General features: G+C 36.5%; 1 protein-coding gene across 1 annotated transcript in view; it reads left to right on the top strand.

Annotated features, from left to right (window-relative positions):
- The window catches only part of ITM2B (integral membrane protein 2B), a 28307-nt gene that overhangs the window by 2488 nt on the left and 4773 nt on the right, over positions 1-21046 (top strand). The window contains exon 2 of the mRNA XM_055335673.1: positions 19512-19640. Coding sequence (XP_055191648.1) covers positions 19512-19640 — 129 coding nt within the window. The remainder of the gene's footprint in view (positions 1-19511; positions 19641-21046) is intronic.

Here is a 21046-nt window from a genome sequence, read left to right as displayed (position 1 = left end):
CAGCTTTACATTCTGACTTTTGATGTTTTCTGTCATTTCTGAAATGTTAACCCTGTTTTTAGACACTCAGTTTCACCGTACTCAAATTTTGTGGTCACAGCCGCTGTGAAAAAGTAGCCGTTGGTAGCTCTGCGCATTATTTTCTATTTTGATCTTCTTAGATTCCGTATCCAAATAAAAATACTGGCACTGAGCTGTGAGGGCCAGCGTATTCCTTTGCAACCACGCAGCCGTCACGGATGAATAGGCAGAGAAAAAAAGGACGGATTGTTTTTCGAGCTATAAAGCTCAAAGCCGCCTTTTCTTCAGTGACAAAATATTGCTCTACCTGAAGAGTAGAATCCTAATCATCAGTCACTTAACGGTACATGAAAACTTTGCTTCACAACAGACCTTGTGAAGGAACTTCCCATCCCTTCGTCTGAGCTTGGGCTGTGATTACATAATGTGCTCTAGCTCCTCGGGGTGACTTTATGGCAACCCCGAGTTTGCCCGGATTCTGCACAGAAACAGCCTTCCGTGTGCTTGCCCTGGGGCATTTCCTTGCCTGCCCCGTTGGTTCAGAGAATCAAAGTGAAGCTAGTTATGGACCAGAACTCCCCAACAAGAAGTTTTTAGTACCTTTAAAGGGCTCCTAGACCACAATATCTAAAAGCTATTTGTTTCTCAAAATGTACACTTAGGGGTCACCTGCCCTGGTGTCCTCTTGGATTCTGGTTTAAAAATGCAGAGTCTGCTACCTTAGAATCTACCCAAGAATTCTGGTCTCTCTCTCTACCACCAAGAATTCTGACCACGCCAGTCAGCTGTCTTATGTAACACACATTCCGGTACTTCAGTGTTCCTTCTGTCTTTTGCTCTTTCTTTAGCTCTTTTCTCATTGCAGGTGGAGAACCCTCTGAAAGCAGTTCCGTAGCCCCGTGTTTCAGTCTTGTCTCTTGGTGGCTGTCAACTCCAACCTCCTGTCTATTGATGATCTCAACTAGATTGCTATTTACTGTTCGTTTCCTACAATTTCCCCTTAATTTTTCCCCTTCCTCTCTCTGCCTGTCCCTACTGGCACACAAGGCTCAGAGATACGGAAATAGCAGAGTATGATCTCTATTTTTTTTTCGTAACAGGCAAATTTGAAATTACATGCATGTTTTATGTTACAGGCGGCAGTTCGTTCATGTTTGTGTCTATAACTTTGAGCTTTGGCAAGCTGTTATATCTGCAAATATCAAAGAAAATACTTAATGTACTGAGTCAGAAGTCCCAGTTTTGTCATTGCATAACTGCTTGATCTTAGACGTAAGTTTTCACTTTCCTTATCTGTAAAATGAGAGGGTAGGACCACATAGTCTATAAAGACTCTTCCAGTTTTAAAATTCTATGAAGATGTTAGGATTACATAACTATATTTGGCAGGAATTAAATTGTTTTATTTGTGAGAAATAACAACTACCTCCTCATCCTAACCAGACTGTTTGCTTTCGTCTTCCCTGTGTTTGGCATGTTACATTCCTTCTTCATACTAAGTAGCAGTGGGTCAAAGAGAAAAGAAATGGACCAAGGTAGTATGTAATAAACCAAATTTTTATTTTGGGTTACCTTATTTGAGAGCAGTAGTTGTCAACAGCTCTTTTTTTTTGTAATGCCTGATTATGAAACACCTTTCCCCATATCAAGACCCAGAAAGCTTAAATTTGCTTCATAGGTATCCCTGCAAGCCTTACTGCGGAAATACAGTGTTGCCGCTCCTCTGCCTTGCATTGTAATTGTACAGGTTAAAGGGAGAGAAAAGGAAAGTGCTTGTGTAGGAGAGGAGATGGGGCCGGATGGAAGTGGGAGAAAAAAAGTACAGAACTACTAACCCAGTTAAGTTTTGAGTTACCCATTACAACAAGGCTCTTTGGACCCTAGTTCCTTACATTTTCTGGAATTTCCTGTATGCATACATAGGAATGATGGGCTTAGTAATTTAGCTTTTTGGTGTCTGTGCGGGTTTTTTTTGTTTTTTTTTTGGGGGGGGGGTGGGAGATTGGGGATAAGAAGGAACCACATGTGATGACATTTACTGAAATGTGTTGACCTTTAGAGAAGAGATTGGGAGCTTGGTTCTTTTTAAAGGAAGTACATACACCTAGTTGTGTAATTTAGTGTTTGTAGACAGTGGCCAGTAGAAACTTAGAGTCCTTACATTTTGGTTCTCCCTGAGAGTATTGATAGCTGATGTGTGAGGGTTCCACCCTGAGAGATAAATTTATTGCTCCTATGCATAGACGTGAGTTGGCAGGCTGGGTGCCCCTGACCCTGCATGTGCGACCCTCACGGGTTCCTGCTGCTGCTGCGGAGGGTGGACAAAGGTTGGATGAGCTTGCGTGTTGCACATTTGGAGGACAAGTTACCTGCTTGGGCTTCACAATGTCACCTTAAACATATTTTTTCTGGACTAAACAGAATCGAGTATATTATTAGCAAAATCATAACCCCATAAAATGTTATGGAATTTAGCTCTGCTATCTATATAAGAGGTTCAAGTGAATGTAAGTTTTTTTTTTTTTTTTTTAAGCAGAAGTATCTCTTAGAACACATGACACAGGCTTATTTAAGTTGATGGAGTATTTAACTTACAAAGTTTTGATTATATATTTTCACTAAAGCTTGACTTGCCTTAAATGTTCATCCAAAGTAGTAAGTCATTCTGGGACATTTTATTTCTCTTGTTTTATCACCATAATTTAAATATCTGGGGTGTCTTTTTTTTTTTCCAAGAATAAATACTTTCTGAATTCATATTATAACTAAAGTTACTTGGATTGCTTTGTATATCATAGTGCCAGTAGAGGAAGATCCAGACGATATTTAGGTCTTTTCAAATACAATATTGATGAATTCATCCTCCTAAACTCTTAGGTAACTTGGGAATTTTTATTAGAACGCAGACTGGAGGAGTTAAGGACTTTGCCATCAAAGAACTTTCAGGTCATAACTGCTGCCTGTTAAAGGATATGACAATTCTGAATTTCTCAATGAGGTGGTTTTTGTCCAAATGATACAGAAGATAGTGACAGTGGAGCTAGTTCTTCAAGAAGCTTATGTATAAAGTTATTTTCTGGCTCCCATTTTCTTTGCACAACAGTGAATGTCTTTTACAGGGTAGATGGCTGAAAGTTGAAAATTAGAAATTTTATTGCAGATATGACCTAAGAACATCATTAAAAAATCATTTAATTGTGATTATCCCCTTTAATTAATGTTTATGATACATATTCTTGATGGCTAAAGATAGCTATAATGTTATAATCCTTTCATATGTTACCAACAATTGAATGAACAAAATTATTTTCAACAATTAAAGATTTCTATAAAACTTTTTAATTGATTTGAGGGGAGGAAGGAACTTTATGAACTATTTCTATAATTCTACCATTTGGGGAAAAATCCGTAAGAATGAACATAGACTTTATTCTTAAGCAGAAGAACCTTAATCTTGAGTCATAGAAATGAAGAACTTACTCTTATTTTTATAATAGAGGAATACTTTAATTTTTCATTTAATGTCTTATCTTTTAGTATTAATTAGCTTCCAGCAGTAATTGTATGACTTAGAGCAAATGTATATATTTATGTACATGTATCAGAAATGAATATAAATAAAATTTACCTAACTTATAAATACATTTTTGAGTTAGATATCTAGGGAATTTATTTGGGAAATAGACATGAATTATGGTGTTAGATATCAATCAGTACTTGGAGATTTTAAAATATTTGCATAAACTTATTGACAGTTGAATTTCATACTTTAAGAAACTAGGTTTTGATGGACTTCTGTATATTTGGAAGTTTGTTTTAATGCCAAAATTTTTAAAAGTTTGTTTATTTTGCAGAATGTATGAAGAATAAAGCTTAAATCTTGAGTTGTTTTCTCTGCTTTAAGTGTGATTAGCATGTTTAAAATTATTTCATATAAAACCCAAAAAGGTAAGTTGCATAGTTAAGTGATTACTTGAATCCTGCAGCATCCAAAAGAAGACCGAGCTTTAGTGCTGGGAAAGCTGATTCCCAGAATCAGTCTGTCTGCATCAGCATTTCTTAAAATTCTCAGCCAACCTTTGTAGCATTTCTGTTCTGCTGTATACCCTACTCTACCAGTTCTTACCTTTCAATTTATAGCTTTCTCCTTCAGTTCATTTTTTCCTTGCTTCCCAAGCAAGCTCTCAGCGTTAGCCAGGGCAGTGCTAAACTGTTAAGCAGAGATGGCAAACTCAAGGCCCCCGGGGCCCAAGCAGAATCAGTGAAGCTGATTTAAATATATGTATATTTTAAAGATTTTTATTTATTTATTCCTGAGAGACACAGAGGCAGAGACACAGGCAGAGGGAGAAGCAGGCTCCAGGCAGGGAGCCCGATGTGGGACTCGATCCCAGAACTCCAGGATCATGCCCTGGGCTGAAAGCAGGTGCTAAACTGCTGAGCCACCCAGGGATCCCCACGATTTAAATATTTATTTTTCATTAAAAAGAAAAAAGGAGGATCCAGTATTGTTTGGTTCTCCAGTCTTTAAAGGCAAGCTAGAAATGGGGTTTTTACTTGAAACTTGAGTTTTAAGTATTCACATCTGACTTACACAGGAATTTCAGGTAAAAATACTGATGGCCTGACGTGGGCCACTGTTTGAATCTCCCTAACAGTGGAGAGCCCAGCTGGCAAATTATGGCCCACATGTCCAGATGTGGCCTGCTGCTTGTTTTTGTAGGGTCCATGAGCTAAGAGTTATTTTTATATTTTTAAATGGCTGGGGGGGGGAGGATCAACCAATTTCTCCCTTTTGCCCCAATCCCCTTGCTCAGTAAAGAGGTACAGTTCAAGAAGCAGTATTGTCAACTTACTGAAACTCAGACTATGCAATTATACTTTACGGTTTATTTTTTTATTTTATTTTATTTTTTAAAGGTTTGCTTTTTTTTTTTTTTTTTTTAATTTTTATGATAGTCACAGAGAGAGAGAGAGGCAGAGACACAGGCAGAGGGAGAAGCAGGCTCCATGCACCGGGAGCCCGATGTGGGATTCGATCCCGGGTCTTCAGGATCGCGCCCTGGGCCAAAGGCAGGCGCCAAACCGCTGCGCCACCCAGGGATCCCATACTTTACGGTTTAAATCCCGTCTCTGCCACTTAACTGTGACACATGGGGTAAGTGACTTCAGCTCTGTCTCAGTTTCTCCTTCAGCAAAATGAGGAATATCATGAACTGTAAAAAGTTCCTCACCGTGCCTACAATAGGGTGAGAGTAAGACCCAGTTAGACATTAGGGTACCTGGGTGGCTCACCCCCAGAAGCCGCTGATTCTTGATTTTAGCTTGGGTCATGATCTCGGGGTTGAGATCGAGCCTGTTTCATGCTCCTTGTGCCGGCCCATGGTACCTGCTTAAGATTCTCTCTCCCTCTGCCCTTCCCCACCTCCTTTCTCCCATTAAAAAAAAAAAAAGACTCCGTGGACATTACCTGCAGTTATTACTCCTACCATTACTATTACTTACAACTACTACAAGTGTCACAGGATTTGGCATTCCTCAGATTGTTAAACAGCCATGTGATGCGAGAGCAAATGCAGCATCTGTCTAGTTTTCCTGTTGGCTTTGATTCAGCTTTGCAGATGTCACTTGTTTTAAGTAAACTTAAAGATTTCTAGAAGTGAAGATAATAAGATAGACATAAAATTCATGAAGCAGAGCAGTTACTAATTTCTGTTTTGCTTTTTAATAGACCCGTGCCACAAACTTAAAGCCACTTTCAGATAGGGTGAGATCCTACTGGCAAAAGTTCATGTTGTAACCTGGATCTGGTAACTTGGACAAGTCAGGAGACTTCCCCACATCTCTGTTCCCTCATTTGCAAAATCGACTGGTGGCACCAGTCCTAGAGTGTTGTTGGGATGATATTCACAGTGCCTGCTACATAGAAACTAGTTAAATATTAATGCATTTCCTCCATTCCCATCTATTAGAATAAAGTCCTACTCCCCCCCCCCCATTCTTGTTTTGGGGTTTACTTGTTTATCCCTATGTCACATGTCAGTTTACATAACAGTATTGTTAAATCACCCTCTCCAAGGTATTCTGCTGAAGAGTCCTTCCTGTAATGGAAGACCCTTAGTAGTAGTTGTATCCATTTTCACTTAAAAGTGGGTATTTCTCCATTACATAAAGGATGTTGATAGAATTCTGTAAATTTAATTTTGGGTTTTTTGTTGTTTTGTTTTTGTTTTTAGTTTAAATAGTTTTTTGTTGTTTTTTTTTTGTTGTTTTGTTTTTTGTTGTTTTGTTTTTGTTTTTAGATTTTATTTATTCATGAGAGACAGGGGGAGAGAGAGAGGCAGAGACACAGGCAGAGGAAGAAGCAGGATCCCTGTGGGGAGCCCAGGCTCACACGCTGAGCTGAAGGCAGACACTCAACCTCTGAGTCCCCCAGGCGTCCCAATACTTAGTTTTAAAATACAAATAGTCCTGCCCTATCACCGAGGAACCCACTTTTGAAAATTACACTGTAGTTATATACAGTACAATGCTGATTGAGTGTACAGTTACATAATTTTAAATATATGCACCTGAATAACAACCCAGTCAAGATAGAACATTGCTTTGAAATCAGAAAGTGCTCATGTCCTTTTAGACTCTGTCCTCTCCCCTTAGAGGCAACCACTAATCTAATTTCTATCTTTGAAGATTAATTTGAGGCAATTGGGTTCACTCCAGCTTCTAGGCTTTCTGCAAAATAGAAAAAGGGTGCCCTCTGTGGTTTTGGTGAGCAGAGTACAAACTGGATTCTGGCTCTGTTGATTTCCTTGTACTCAGGACAGTCTGCCCAGCCATATAATGATCCTAGCTCCTTATTCTGTAGATCAGTGGTTCTCAAACTTTTTGGTCTCAAACCCCCTTTGTACTCTTAAAAATTGTTGAGGATCTCATAGAGGTTTTGATTTGTGTAGGTTATATCTATTAATATTTACAATATTAGAAATTAAAACTTTAAAATAGCAATAGTATACCTATATCACATTACCGTAAGTTACCATAAACATGCAACATTTTTATGAATATTAAAATTTTCCAAATAACCAGAAATTTTTAAGAAGAGTAAAGGTAACACTTTTGCATTTATGCAACTCTCTACTGAATAGCAAGTAGAAGACTATTAATAATAGCTGATTCACACATCAGATTCTGTGGTCAGCCTATTGTGCTATCATACATTCAGCTTCTGGGAAAACTTCACACTAGTCAGAAAGTGAGAATGAAAAAAAAAGTGTCTTATTTTTATTTTATTTTATTTAGTTTTATTATTTTTAGTTTTGTTAGGAGAATAGTTTTGACCTTGTGAAACTCCTAGAAGGGTGTCCCTGGACTACATTTGGAAAACACATACTCTATATATTTGCTTATGCTGCTGTTGGTTTTTGTTTGTGTTTTTGCAATTTTAGGTATCACCTACTGGCTTCCTAATACGGAAAGTGAATATTTTACCTCTTATAAATTAACATACTAAAAACATTCCATCTTAAGGTGTAGTTATAGTGGCTTCTTTTATTGATATTCCATGCTTTTATCGTAATCGATATAAACATTATTAAACCTGAGTAACGTAGTATAACTTGGTTCTATACCTTTCTTTCCAAATCTCTTTATTTTCCCTGGATATAATAATTGGGTCAAAAGGATTGCTTTAATTTTCTGTGTACTTTTTGCTACTTCATCCTCAGACTTTGACAGCAGTATAATTAATTGCCTTTGTGTATTTACAAACTTATTAGGTAACTTACTGAGTTTTGTATTTTTCTTGGCGGTATTTCATTTGTCATTCTTCGGTCTACCATCCAGACTGGTTGTAATCTAGGCATATTGCTATCCAGACTCCTGAGAGTAATTATCATCCTGGAATTGAATTGGCTTTGTATTTATCCTGTGTTGGATCTACAGTTTTATGAATCTGAGAAAAAGTATCAGATTAAATTATTTTTAAAAGATTTTATTTATTTATTCATGAGAGACACAGGCAGAGGGAGAAGCAGGTTCCATGCAGGGAGCCCAATGCGGGACTCGATCCCGGGACTCCAGGATCAGGCTCTGGGCCAAAGGCAGCCACTAAACTGCTGAGCCACCCAGGGATCCCATCAGATTAATTTTTAAAAAAACTTAACATATCTGGGAATCTAATCTGTCCTCACAGTTAATTGGTAATTGATTTGGGTATAAAATTCTAGGTTAGCATAATTTTCTTTCAGCAATTTGATGGCATTACTTCATTATCTTCTGGTCTGATGTCATTCTGATTCCTGGTTATTTGTACATGACCAATTTATTTATTTATTTATTTTATTTATTTTTCTTTCCCTCCAGAAGCTTGAGATTTTTTTTTCTTTATGCTTCTGGCTTTTGAAATTTTTATTGATGTAGTTTGTTTGAGGTCATTCATTTCCATTCTCTGGCTTAAGATTTATTGATTTATTTGTTTATCCCTTTATTATTTACTCTGTCGAGCTTTCAGGAAGAGGTAAACATCATTTAACTGGAAATTAGTCATAGGACTGCTAACTGCTGTCTTAATATCTTTTTATTATTATTATTATTATTATTATTTTTTTTTATTTATGATAGTCACACAGAATGAGAGAGAGAGAGGCAGAGACACAGGCAGAGGGAGAAGCAGGCTCCATGCACTGGGAGCCTGACGTGGGATTCGATCCTGGGTCTCCAGGATCGCGCCCTGGGCCAAAGGCGGGCGCCAAACCGTTGCGCCACCCAGGGATCCCTTAATATCTTTTTAAAGATTTAATAGAATATTTCCTTTAACATTGAAAGTGGACTTTATCATAATAGATACAAATGGAAACCATTTTTGTCTACATTATTATTATTAGCCCTAGTTGTTTGTTTTTACATTTATTTACTTATTTAAGTAATCTCTACACCCAATGTGGGGCTCAAACTCATGACCTCCAAGATGAAGAGTCACATGCCTCTTCCATCTGAGCCAGCCAGGCACCCCATATTAGTACTAGTTGTAAGGTCAGACAGGATGGCCTACAAAGGTACATGAAGCATCTTTTGGTCTCTCTCTTTACAGTTCCAAGGCTGTCTCCCTCGTGAGTTATTTTAGTGATCACTTACTACCAATTTTGTGATTTTGCTTCATGACTTTTTCTACTTAAGTTTCATTTTTGTAATTAATATCTTGCCTTTACTATTTACTTTCAAATGCTTACATGCTTGTAAGCCTGAGTTAGTTTCCTTTGTTTTTGCTTCGTGTGCATATGATTTTAATATTCCTGTTACCGCCCATTGTAATTTGATGAACAGAGAAAAATCCTACTAATTTTTTCAACATAATAACACTACTGTTGTATAGTTAATACATGGTGCTTATTATGCTCAATTTAGGTAAGCTCATGATAGCAGAATTCTGTGGAAGCGGAGGCTAAGTCATTTCTGATTGGATATGAGCATTATCCTATTGTGACATGGTGTCACTTCACTTACTATTAATTTGCATAAGCTATTATTTAGTCAAATAGTTGATATAATAGCTTCATGCTTTTCCTTCCCTAAGATGTACATGGAGAGAACATTCAGGCCTTATTAATTTGAGATGCTACACAAATAATTTTACTTAACTACTTTGGGCCTCATTATATTTATCTGTAAAATGATGTGTTGCACTAAATGTCCTTTCATGGTCCTTCCATAGTTGATCTTTTTTTTTTTTCCCTGAAAACTACACTGATCACATATTCAGAGGCACCTTACTTCATGGCCAGACACTATATTATGAATTTAAAAATTACTAAGCATCCCAGTTTTTAAGTAGCACCTAGTATAGCTGAGAGAGACCAACCAGTAGTATAGGCCAAATTAATCACAGCCTACTTAAATGTCAAAAGTCACAAGAAAACAACACCCCTGGATCTAAGAGCCTGGAGAGTGGTGGAATAAGGGAGCAAGATCCAGTAACTACTGATTGCGTATTGTACATGTACTTGGTGCTGGGCATAGGTTCAAAGTAATTTTTACATGTTCACAATAGACAAGTATCTCTGATCTCAAGAACTGGAATTTTTTTCTAGTAGTCATTTTGTCTAACTTTAAACTTGGACAGAAAATGTCACTCTCCACATTTAAATTTTTTACACTTTTAGAAGAATATACTTGGATTTTCTTTTATGAAGAGTTCTGCACTTTTGTGCGGCCCAGGTGGCTCAGTGGTTTAGTGCTGCCTTTGGCCCAGGGCCTGATCCTGGAGTCCCGGGATTGAGTCCTGTGTTGGGCTTCCTGCATGGAGCCTGCTTCTCCCTCTGCCTGTGTCTCTGCCTCTCTCTGTGTGTCTCTCGTGAATAAATAAATAAAAATCTTAAAAAAAAAATAGTTCTGCACTTTAAATGGAATTACTCATATTTGAATATGAATGTGTAATTATCTCATTGAATGATATTAAAATCTAAGATTTATACAAAAATGATTCCAGGGATCCCTGGGTGGCGCAGCGGTTTAGCGCCTGCCTTTGGCCCAGGGCCCGATCCTGGAGACCCAGGATCGAATCCCACGTCCGGCTCCCAGTGCATGGAGCCTGCTTCTCCCTCTCCCTCTGCCTATGTCTATGCCTCTCTCTCTCTCTCTCTCTCTGTGTGACTATCATAAATAAATAAAAAAAAATTTAAAAAAAAATGATTCCAGAACAAGTTTGCTTTTTTCCGCTCTCTAATCTTGACACTTAATTTTATAATGAATTATAGGGAATAGAACATTCCTATCACACTTCAAGTTTTAAGAAAATAAGAGTTGAAAAAAAAAAGAAAATAATAGGAGTTGATAATCTTATTAGGAACAATAAGAACTCATAATTTAGCTGATGGCAGAAAAAATCTATCTTGAGCACTTTATCTTTAGTAAAAGCTATGATTAACAATAAGTAACAGTTCTATATAATGCTGTTGACTGCATAGCTTTAGATCTCACCAATATGAATTTGAAAATCTGGGGCACCTGGCTGGCTTAGTCGGTGATGCATGGGACTCTTGATCTCAGGGTTCTGAGTTCAAGCCCCACATTGGGTGTGGAGCCTTAAGTAGGCTCTACTTAAAAAAAGAGCAGGAAGAAAATCTCCTGAAATTTTACTTCCTAAAATAGAAAGTTCTCTTCAGTGTAGATGAATAAACACCTTGAAGAATAATGGCTGTCTTTAAAAACTGTAGAAAAAAGAATAGAGAATGGTTAAGATATTCCTATATTAACATTCTGCTTTGTGTCAGATACTCTGCTTGTCCCTAATGATATAAAGTGATTAAGTTGTGATCCAGCACTAAAAGCATTTTAGGTTTTTTTGTTTTGTTTTGTTTTTTGTTTTGTTTTTTTTTTTAGTTCTGACCTATTTTTTTACCCTACGCCTGTGCCAATTTTATATAATGCCAAAAATTTTTTTCAGGTTTCATAATATTTCACAATAGCTAAAATATTATGCAATGGTTTAAAAATCTGATTTCTTTTTGTTTCTGTATTGCAGCTGTGTATTGTAGGATTTGTTCACAAAAAAGGACATTAATGAAAAATTTGTTTTATAGACATTGTATTTTCTTTGATTTCTCACTTTATATTTTTATTATTTATTATTATTATTTTAAGTAATCTTTATACCCAATGTGGGGCTTGAACCTACAACCCCAAGATCAAGAGTTGCACACCAGGCACCCCAGTTTCTCAGTTTTAAACCTCTTTAGTCCAAGTGCAAAATAACTCTACTATCCATATGATTCTGAGCACTTGGAAAATGACTTCCTTTTTGTGTGCCAGACACAACATTTGTCACATGGACTTTTTCACCATAGTTGAGATAGTAGCAGTCTTATTTGAAAAGTAAAATAAGAAAGCATAATTCAGTTACTAATTTAAGTGAACCAGACAAAATGTTGACAGATGTTGATGTCTTTATAGATTTTAGCTTTTTAGCCATATATCTTGTGTTTTTACATATAGCAGAATATATATTTGATAATCAGTGCTATTAATAATGAACAGATTGCTCCATCACGTCTTTTTGATGCCTCCATACTTGGGAAAGAAAGCTAATGTATAAGGTGAATAGAACATGTACCAATGGTAAATGAAGGGCACTGGTATTCTACGTAATACTAATCTGTTGGAGCCGTTACCTACATAACTTTTGTGGATCTAAGGATATAGCTAGGAAAGCATTTTGGAAAATTTTTAAGTAGATCTTAAATGATAACCAGGGTTTGTTTGTTGTTTTAAAATTCTTACTGGAATGGGAAGTGATTTAATTTTGCCCTCCAGTACTGTAAATCTTTTTCCAGTTGGCCTTTTCAGGACTCTGTTGTAGATTGCTTCTTATTGGCTTCAACGCCAATGGATGCTTCAGCTTAACCTTTCTCAGCTAAATCAGATGGTGGTGGGATAGTAATAGCTATCTATTGAGCACTTAACTGTTTACTGTGTACCAAGCAATGATCTAAATATTTCACGTTTCCTTATTTAATCCCTACAACAACACTGTGAGATAGGTGCTATTATTAATCCATGTTTAGGATGGCATAATTAAGACATAAATTAAACTTGTGCAACTCTTTCCCTTCCAGGATTCTGACATTTTTCATCTGCTGTCCATCTTTTCAGTTTTGTCTTCTGTCCTTTCCAGCTTCTTTAGGATCATTTACTTGGGTCTTAGGAAAAAACTGCTATTGTTCTTAGGTTGGAAAAGGAGAAGAATTTGAGTTTACTAGAGTATTACTTACATACTGAAAAATTCAGCCTTTTGGGGTATACGGTTGTGTTGATTTTGACAAGTGTAGTTGTGTAGTCATTACAGTCAAGATGCAGAGTACATTCCTCACCCCCAAAATGTTATTTTTTGATACTGTTTTGTAGTTCTTACTCTCACTCCATCTCTGTTTTGTTTCTGTAGTTTGCCTTTTCCAGAATACAGATGGTATTGTTATTATTTTTTAAAGATTTAATTTATTTATTCATGAGAGACACAGAAAGAGAGGCAGAGACACAGGCAGAGGGAAAAGCAGGCTCCCCGTGGGGAGCCCAATGCGGACTTGGCAGGACTCCGGACTTGGCAGGACTCCGTCCTAGGACCTGGGAATCATGACCTGAGTCAAAGGCAGACGCTCAACCACTGAGCCACCCAGGGGCCCTAGATGGTATTACAACCAAGTGGCCTATCATTCTCACTTTTTAAAATCTTTTCTGGGAACTAGAAGTTGTCTGGAGAAGATCTTGGATTCCTGTAGCTCTCCACCCTTAATTTTCTCTGGGCTCATCCCATTCCACCTCTTCTCTGTCACCATTTTTGGTTTGCTGATGCCGTCCGAATTTGGATTTGATGTTTGTAAGAGAATGCCTGGTGTGTCATTTAAAATATTAAGGTTCTTTATTCAGAATGTTAATCCAGTCTGAAACCCAGAAGTCAAATCCTTAATATGGGCAATGATTTAGACTGGTTGTTTTATAAAGTCAGGTTCATAGAAGGACGTATTACCCAGTCACAGCAGAAAATGAAGATCAAGGTTCAAAACAAAGCAACAGAGTAGAAAAGAATTTGGTGTGTTGAGTCTTAAACTGGGGAAAAAAATTATGAGTCGAGAAAACTAAAACATTGATTTGTAAAAATTTGAATCAGATTTTTTTTTTTTAAACGTTGGCAGCTAATTCTGTATTTTGGAAAATAGTATATTGACCAACCACGTCCATGGGCAGCTGCCTGTGCATCTCCATAATTATCCATATTGCCAAATGTGTTTTAAAAGTGTACATGTTTCTAAATAACTAAATCTATTTCTGAAGGTTCAGTAAGTAGTTCATGCTGCTTTGAGTTGAATAAATTGTATTGATATTTTTGTATTTCTGTCTCGTTTTTATGCTTACAGCATTTTTATGCTACCTCCCCTTCCCTCCTTCCTTCCCTTCCTCCTTTCTCTTCTCTCTCTTCTCTTCTCTTCTCTTGTCTTCTCTCTCTTCTCTTCTCTTCTCTTCTCTTCTCTTCTCTTCTCTTCTCTTCTCTTCTCCTTTCTTTCTTTCTTTCTAATATAATTTTTAACCCTAAGAGAGATTTTCTTCTGTATTCTGGTTCCTATGGCTTTGTGATTGCATTTGGCTATAATAATTGCGTAATAGTATATTTGAGAGCTTTGGAAAAAATGTGTCTTCATTCATCCTATAAAGAAGGCTCAAGTAAAAGTGCCTGAGGATGTGAAGTGATTTGTTAGTATAGGAACAAAATCAAAATTATATGAAAACCCTTGTGTGTTGTCTGAGTTAAGTTTAAATGGAAGCACATTTACTGAAGCCTCTTAGGGAACTGACTGAGGTGACCTAATTCTTAACTAATTGAAGTACCAGAACAGAATTTACCCTTCATTTTGCTTAAAATAAATTGGTTAAGTAATTTTACTTTATCATATGATGATAAGATTTATTTGAACCAGAAATTAGTGCAGTGAGAAAGCAAGAATGCTTCCAAAAACTGTGTCTTTTCATACTACTCTAGAGGGGTGATTATAGGCCAGCGTGTGCTTCAGTGTCTTCATTTATAAACTGGGGTAAAAACTTGAGGTTTTATTGGAAGATTAATGAGATGATAATTGTACAGCACCTGTGGGAGTTCTTTTACCTTATCAGCATAATTTAAGGTGTACCAGTTTTATTGCAGTACAAGCGGAGGAAGTGTCTCTGTGACTTGTTTTAAATTAGGCTAGGTAAACTCCTATAGCCTGGCAAAGAAGCCCTGTTTATGAGTGATTTCCATTTTTTGTTGTTGTTGATTTTTGTTGTCCTTGAACTATGAAATAACTCAGGCATATAAAACCAGAGAATTTGTAGTACCATTTGATATGTTTTTAAAGTCTAAAATATCATATACTGGTAATACCCAACTTGCCTTTAAAAAAAAAAAAAAACCTTGGCATTATGTGTGTGAGATCTTAAAATCAACTATGCTAATTGATTTTTAACTATTATTATATGAACCTATAATACTTCTCTACTTGATGGACATGTAGGTTATTTCTAATTTTTTTCTTATTGACCATTCTGCAGCAATCATTATTGGACCTTTTTCTTTATGTATGCACATAAAACTTTATCTAGGGCCATATTCCTAGGAATGAAAACTGTATGTGTGTCTTTAATTTTATTAGATACCACCAGGTTTTTCTCCAAGCAATTATACCAACTCCTGCCAACTTTAATTACCATTGCTCCACACTTTTCCTGGCACTTCATGTTGTTAGACTTTCTCTTATTGCCTGGTACATTGGCACTCAGTTGATTCCCTTCCCCCATCACTTCGTGTATTGAAATATAATTTACACACAAGATTGATTGAATTTATGGTAATTGTATAAAGCTGTATATCCCCCACCATCAAGATAGGAAACATTTCATTATCCTAAAAAATTTCCTTATATGTCTTTAATCCCTTCATCAGCTCTTGACTATGGCAACCATTGAGCTTCTTTTTTTTTTTTAAAGATTTTATTTATTCATGATAGTCACAGAGAGAGAGAGAGAGAGAGAGAGGCAGAGACACAGGCAGAGGGAGAAGCAGGCTCCATGCAGGGAGCCCAACGTGGGATTCGATCCCGGGTCTCCAGGATCACGCCCTGGGCCAAAGGCAGGCACTAAACCGCTGCGCCACCCAGGGATCCCTGAGCTTCTTTTTGTCACTATATTTGCCTTATCTGGAATTTCATAAAAATGGAATCATGCAGTAAGTAATCTTTTATGTTGGATTTGTTTCAGTTAGCATATTTTTGATTCAGTATGAATATAGCACAGTTTATTCATTTATCACTTAGTGGATAGCACAGTTTATCCATTCATCATTTAGTGGATATTTAGAAACTAGTGGTTTCTAGTTTGGAGTTACTATGAATAACAGTGGTATGACTAATCACATATAAATCTTTGTCTCAATTGATTTTTTTTAAGATTTATTTATTTATTTATGATAGAGATAGAGAGAGAGAGAGAGAGGCAGAGACACAGGAGGAGGGAGAAGCAGGCTCCATGCTTGGAGCCCGATGTGGGAATCGATCCAGGGACTCCAGGATCATGCCCTGGGCCAAAGGCAAGCGCTAAACTGCTGAGCCACCCAGGGATCCCTCAGTTGATTTTTAATTACTGATCTTCAGCAATCTTGCTGAACTTTAATTAGTTCATTTATGTGGCCTTTCCTTTAAGCTTACTTTATCAAGTGTTAATCATTTAAAATATACTTTAATAAATAAAACCTTTTCTGTTTTCAGTATGTTTTAATGCTTTCTCCATGACTCAGATTGTAATACTGTGTCATTTATCTCTCATGAATAATGTTAATTTTGACTGTAAATTGCTTAAGACATGAGCCATGTCTTAATCACATTTGGATTTCCCATAGGATCTTGCACAGTATATTGCAAGTAATAGGTCCCAATAAATTTTGAACTGGGCTAATAAGTACTTAGGGCTGTTCTTTGCTAAATAGCCACTATCTGTTGTGTGTCATGAATTCTTATGTTGCCTCCACCCCTCATTATCTTGCTGATTGTTGATGTAACTTTTATTGGTCATTAAAGAAATAAATAACCAAGCTTTGAAAAACAAATCAAATTTTAATTCACTCATCAAATATTTGTTGAGTGCCAACCAAGTATTGAGCTTGGCTTGGAGCTACCAGTAATGCAAAATAAATATGAATGGATAGTCAGAAGAACCTTTGTAGCCTAGTAGGGAGAGAGAAGATTCATGTGTGAATTACTCTAATGAAAGGTAGAAAATGATCATTAGAAATTAAGAGGGGGGAAAAAAAGAAATTAGCTAGATAGAGTTTGAGGACCTGATAGCTCTTTTAGGAAGTACATGACTGTGGTGCATGGATTTGGATCTATAATGTGGCGATTCAGAGACTTAGTTTCTGATTCTTAAGCCATGTTTCATATTGTTGAAGTGCAGAATAAATGACCTGTAGATAAGTGAAACATTTTATAAATTAAATTCCTAGAGAAATTTAATTTTTTTAACTGTCATGGTCCAGAAATGTGATTTTTGAATGAACCTGAGAATTCAAACACCATAGCATGATACGTAAAGGCCTTTTGTGATCTGCCCCAGTTACCTCTCCATTCTTATTTCTTGTACCCTCCCCATCATATCGGATGCTCCAGCCATAGCACATGTGGCCTTTGGAGATGTGCTTTCTGGTTCCTTGATTTTATTCATTCTTTGCCCTAAATATAATGGCCTTTGACTCTGTCCTCTGTGTGGATAATGAGCATTTGTTCTTCAACATTCCCCTCTAGTATTTTCTCCCCTGGGAATTCTACTCCAAACACTATCCATTTTTCTGTGCTCTACATTCTTCTGTCCATACCATGTTTATGTTCCCTTTGTGTATTTACTTTCCAAGCTGATCTAAATGATCTCTTTCTTGGCGGGGGCTCTATACCAGTGCCTAGCACAGCTCTTTGCCCATGGTAGACATAATTTGTTCTTGAAATTTGCTGACCAGTTAAAAATGATATATTAAAAGGCCTGGAAACTTGTCATCAATTTGACCATTGGGGCTGCATATTTTTTTATAAGCGTCTGCCCATGGTCTTTGGATACATTTCATTTGTGTGCTACTAGAGAAGGGAGTCTGCCAAATAGGGTGGGTGTTGTACGCACAGTTGACTGTTTCAGCAGCTGATACCAAATGTTTGGAAGTGACTGTTTCCATCTGTCATTTTCATGCCCCCACCCCGCCTCCACCCTAAAATTATTTATGCTACGAACTGTTTCTTATCTCCTTAGGTATTTATATCAGACAAGGGCTCAAACAAAATACTAGACTTTATCATTCAAGTTTCATAATTCCTTACGAAGTTCTCGTAACTTTCTGTTCACAGATGGAGTATCTTACGTGGCTTGATAAGGTAGTCTAGGCTTATTCTTTTTACATACTACTTTGTAGTGCACTTGTCTTATGTCCATGTACATGAACATTGGCAAGTTCACCTGCTGCAGCAAAGTGTAATGCTCCTGCACTGTTTGATCTTGTCCTTAAGTTAAAAGGCATTTGTTCTAGAGTGTTGTTAAATTCTATGTTTAAAACCTCTATTAATCTAGTCGCACACCGTCCAGCCCTAAAGTGTTCTTGGTTGCTTGGGACATCTGGGATAGGGCTTTTTCTCAGTAGTATCAAGTCAAAATTCCTCATCTTAGCATTGAAAACAGGACTTTAGCTTTCTTTCTTTCTTTCTTTCCCCGCCCCCCCACCCCCCTGCTTTCATACTTTCTTACTGTATTCTTGTCTCAACCATATCTTGCCTTGTTGATAACAATTTTTCTTCTTTTTATATCCTATTTATTGGTAGAGGTGTGGGTCAAGCCTCCTTTCTCCCTTACTCCATCCTATATTGTTTTCCAAGCAAAGATCAGTCATATACTTGAGAGATTACTAGAACATCTTTTATTATGTTGTTTTCAAGTGATTTGGAGTTTTTCTTTTGCTGTCTCTGATATATCTAGAACCATGAGTTAGGTAACACTAGCAGCTAATTTCATTTGTCAGCTCTTTGACATGAACCTGGGTACAAATCAGAAATTAGCTGTAAATCTGAAGTGATGGAGTAGTGTGACTGAATTAGAAGGACAGAGGGAGTATTGAAAGGACTGAATATTGTGACCCCATTTGACATTCTAAGGCTAATTTATTTCCTTGAGTGGATCAGAATCAAAATACTTACTAATTATGTATCTCTTGGCTTTTTAAGTTTTTTTCTGTTGAATCTTTTCTCATTTTTCTGCTGCATGTATCTTAAAAATAAAGACCTTTGTAAAACTGGGATTGATTGATTGATTGATCGATTTTAGGATAGGGCAGTAAGATTATAGGATTATTTTTGGAAAAGTATGTCCTATTTTTTAAGACTTTAATTTTTTAAATAATTTATTTCATATTATTTGTTCTGTCCTTTATTTTCCTGTTACTTTTTGTTTTATACATGCGGTGAAATATGACCTACCCTATAGCAAGCTAATACATAGTTTTATAATTCAACGTGATATACACAGAAGTTGTAGTTGGTTAGGCTTAGCACAATATTTCATGACAAAGTTGTATTGTAGACTTTTCTGAATTTTTAAGTGTTAGAAGACATTTTAATCACCAAAAGTTGTGCACAGAAAATAGAAATTATAAGGTATGTTACTGTTCTAGAGGTAGGAATAGCAGAGGTGTTGAGAATTAGAAGGCAGAACTCTCCCAAGAGACTGATGCCTCTGCTCAGGAGGCGCTGCGGTGAGTCCTGGCACCACCACCTAGTAATTCCTGGGTTGATTTTGATTGGAGACCCGAGTCCTTTGGTCTTTATAACTTTGTTTATAAAATGATAATCCTTTTTAGGCTTTTTAGGCTTCTTTGAATCCTGAGCTTTCTGTGATTCTGACTGGAGACACAATATTAACCATTGTTGGTCTTTTTCATATTTTAGGACCCTGATGAAGTGGTACCAGTTGGCCAAAGAAGAGCCTGGTGTTGGTGCATGTGCTTCGGACTAGCATTTATGCTTGCTGGTGTCATTCTAGGAGGAGCATACCTGTACAAATATTTTGCACTTCAAGTAAGTGGAAAATGCTAAGGACTTCTTTGCCTTTTCTTCATGCATATTAAAAAATTGGCCCAAGTTTGTTCTAAGCCTTCATTTTTTTATTTGTGGCCTTTGCCATTTGATAGTCCTATGTTTCACTTGTGGTTAAAAATCTGAACATGGGTTTGCTGAGTCTATTGGGCAGTCACTAAAAGCCGAATAATGATTTTTTGACACATTGCTGACTAAAGAGTACAGATTATTGTATGATTTTTTTCAAAATTGACTAACCTTCATTTTCCCACTCTAGTAGCTAAGGTATAGTATTATTAATTGCCAATTGAGTCAATACATCGGACAACATCAAATGTTATCATATTGATAGACTCTAACTTGTCAGCCAGTTTGGACTCCCCTACAGTAGTAGCCTTTACTCCTGGATACTGAGTTCACTGGCACCACATCCCTCTGCCTCTTTCCCAGCCATTGGTTCACCCCGTAAACATTGTGTGACTTCAGCAATGATGTTGAAGTAATTTGGGCTGAATGTTGTTTTATAACTGAGTGTTTAGTAATCCCAGTGGGTTAAGACAGATTTTTCTTCTGATGATAATCATGATTTATGATCTGTTTTATATATTTCTCTTGACAATAGTTTAGTAGGTTTATTTTTTTTTACATCTTAAAATTTGGAGAAACTCTTGACAAATAACTTTCATTAAAATAATGAAACATTCTGCCAGGGGATGTATATAGTTCATGCTCACTTGGATGTTGATAGACATTACTGAAATACTGGTTGTCTTTTTTTTTTAACTAGTCATCTTTTTAATGCAATTTTTTTACAAGAAATATAGTTGATATAGAAAAAAAACTATTCGTGATTCCACCCCCCAGAAATAGTATTTCTGTCTTAACATTTTGTTATATACTTCTAGCCTTTGTTTTCTTTTTAAAAAACAGTCTTTATAATGATTGCTGTAATCTGATATTTCTCAATTATAATGTATATGAAGGAAAAAAATCACAACTGTCTATATTCCTATAAAAATTGCAGGAAAAGTCTCTTTTTTGGCTAATAAGAGAAAAATCATTTAATCAATGAATCACATCAGAAAGTCTTAAAAGTATATTCTGTTAGGAAAAAAACATGATTCATTTCTGAATATATTCTCTTATAAAAAGACTGCCTACAGGTGGGAATAGGCTGATGTATTTCTTCAGATTTACTTGTCACCAGATGAATAATGGCTTTAAATTCTATTTTTGTCGACTGCAAAAAGTAAAGGAAAAATCAGCTACTTTTCTCCTTCTGAAACCATTTTTTTAAAAACAATGCTTCAAAACCCCATCTTAAAGAGTATGTTAACTCTGTAATTAAACTGTCTGACTTGTCATCTAAAAGTAAGAGTTTGCCAGCAAAATGCTATTTAGATAGC

The sequence above is a fragment of the Nyctereutes procyonoides genome, unplaced genomic scaffold (genome assembly GCF_905146905.1).
Source record: "Nyctereutes procyonoides isolate TBG_1078 unplaced genomic scaffold, NYPRO_anot_genome, whole genome shotgun sequence".
NCBI classification, from domain to species: domain Eukaryota; kingdom Metazoa; phylum Chordata; class Mammalia; order Carnivora; family Canidae; genus Nyctereutes; species Nyctereutes procyonoides.
This window is presented reverse-complemented; position numbering and strand designations above follow the sequence as displayed.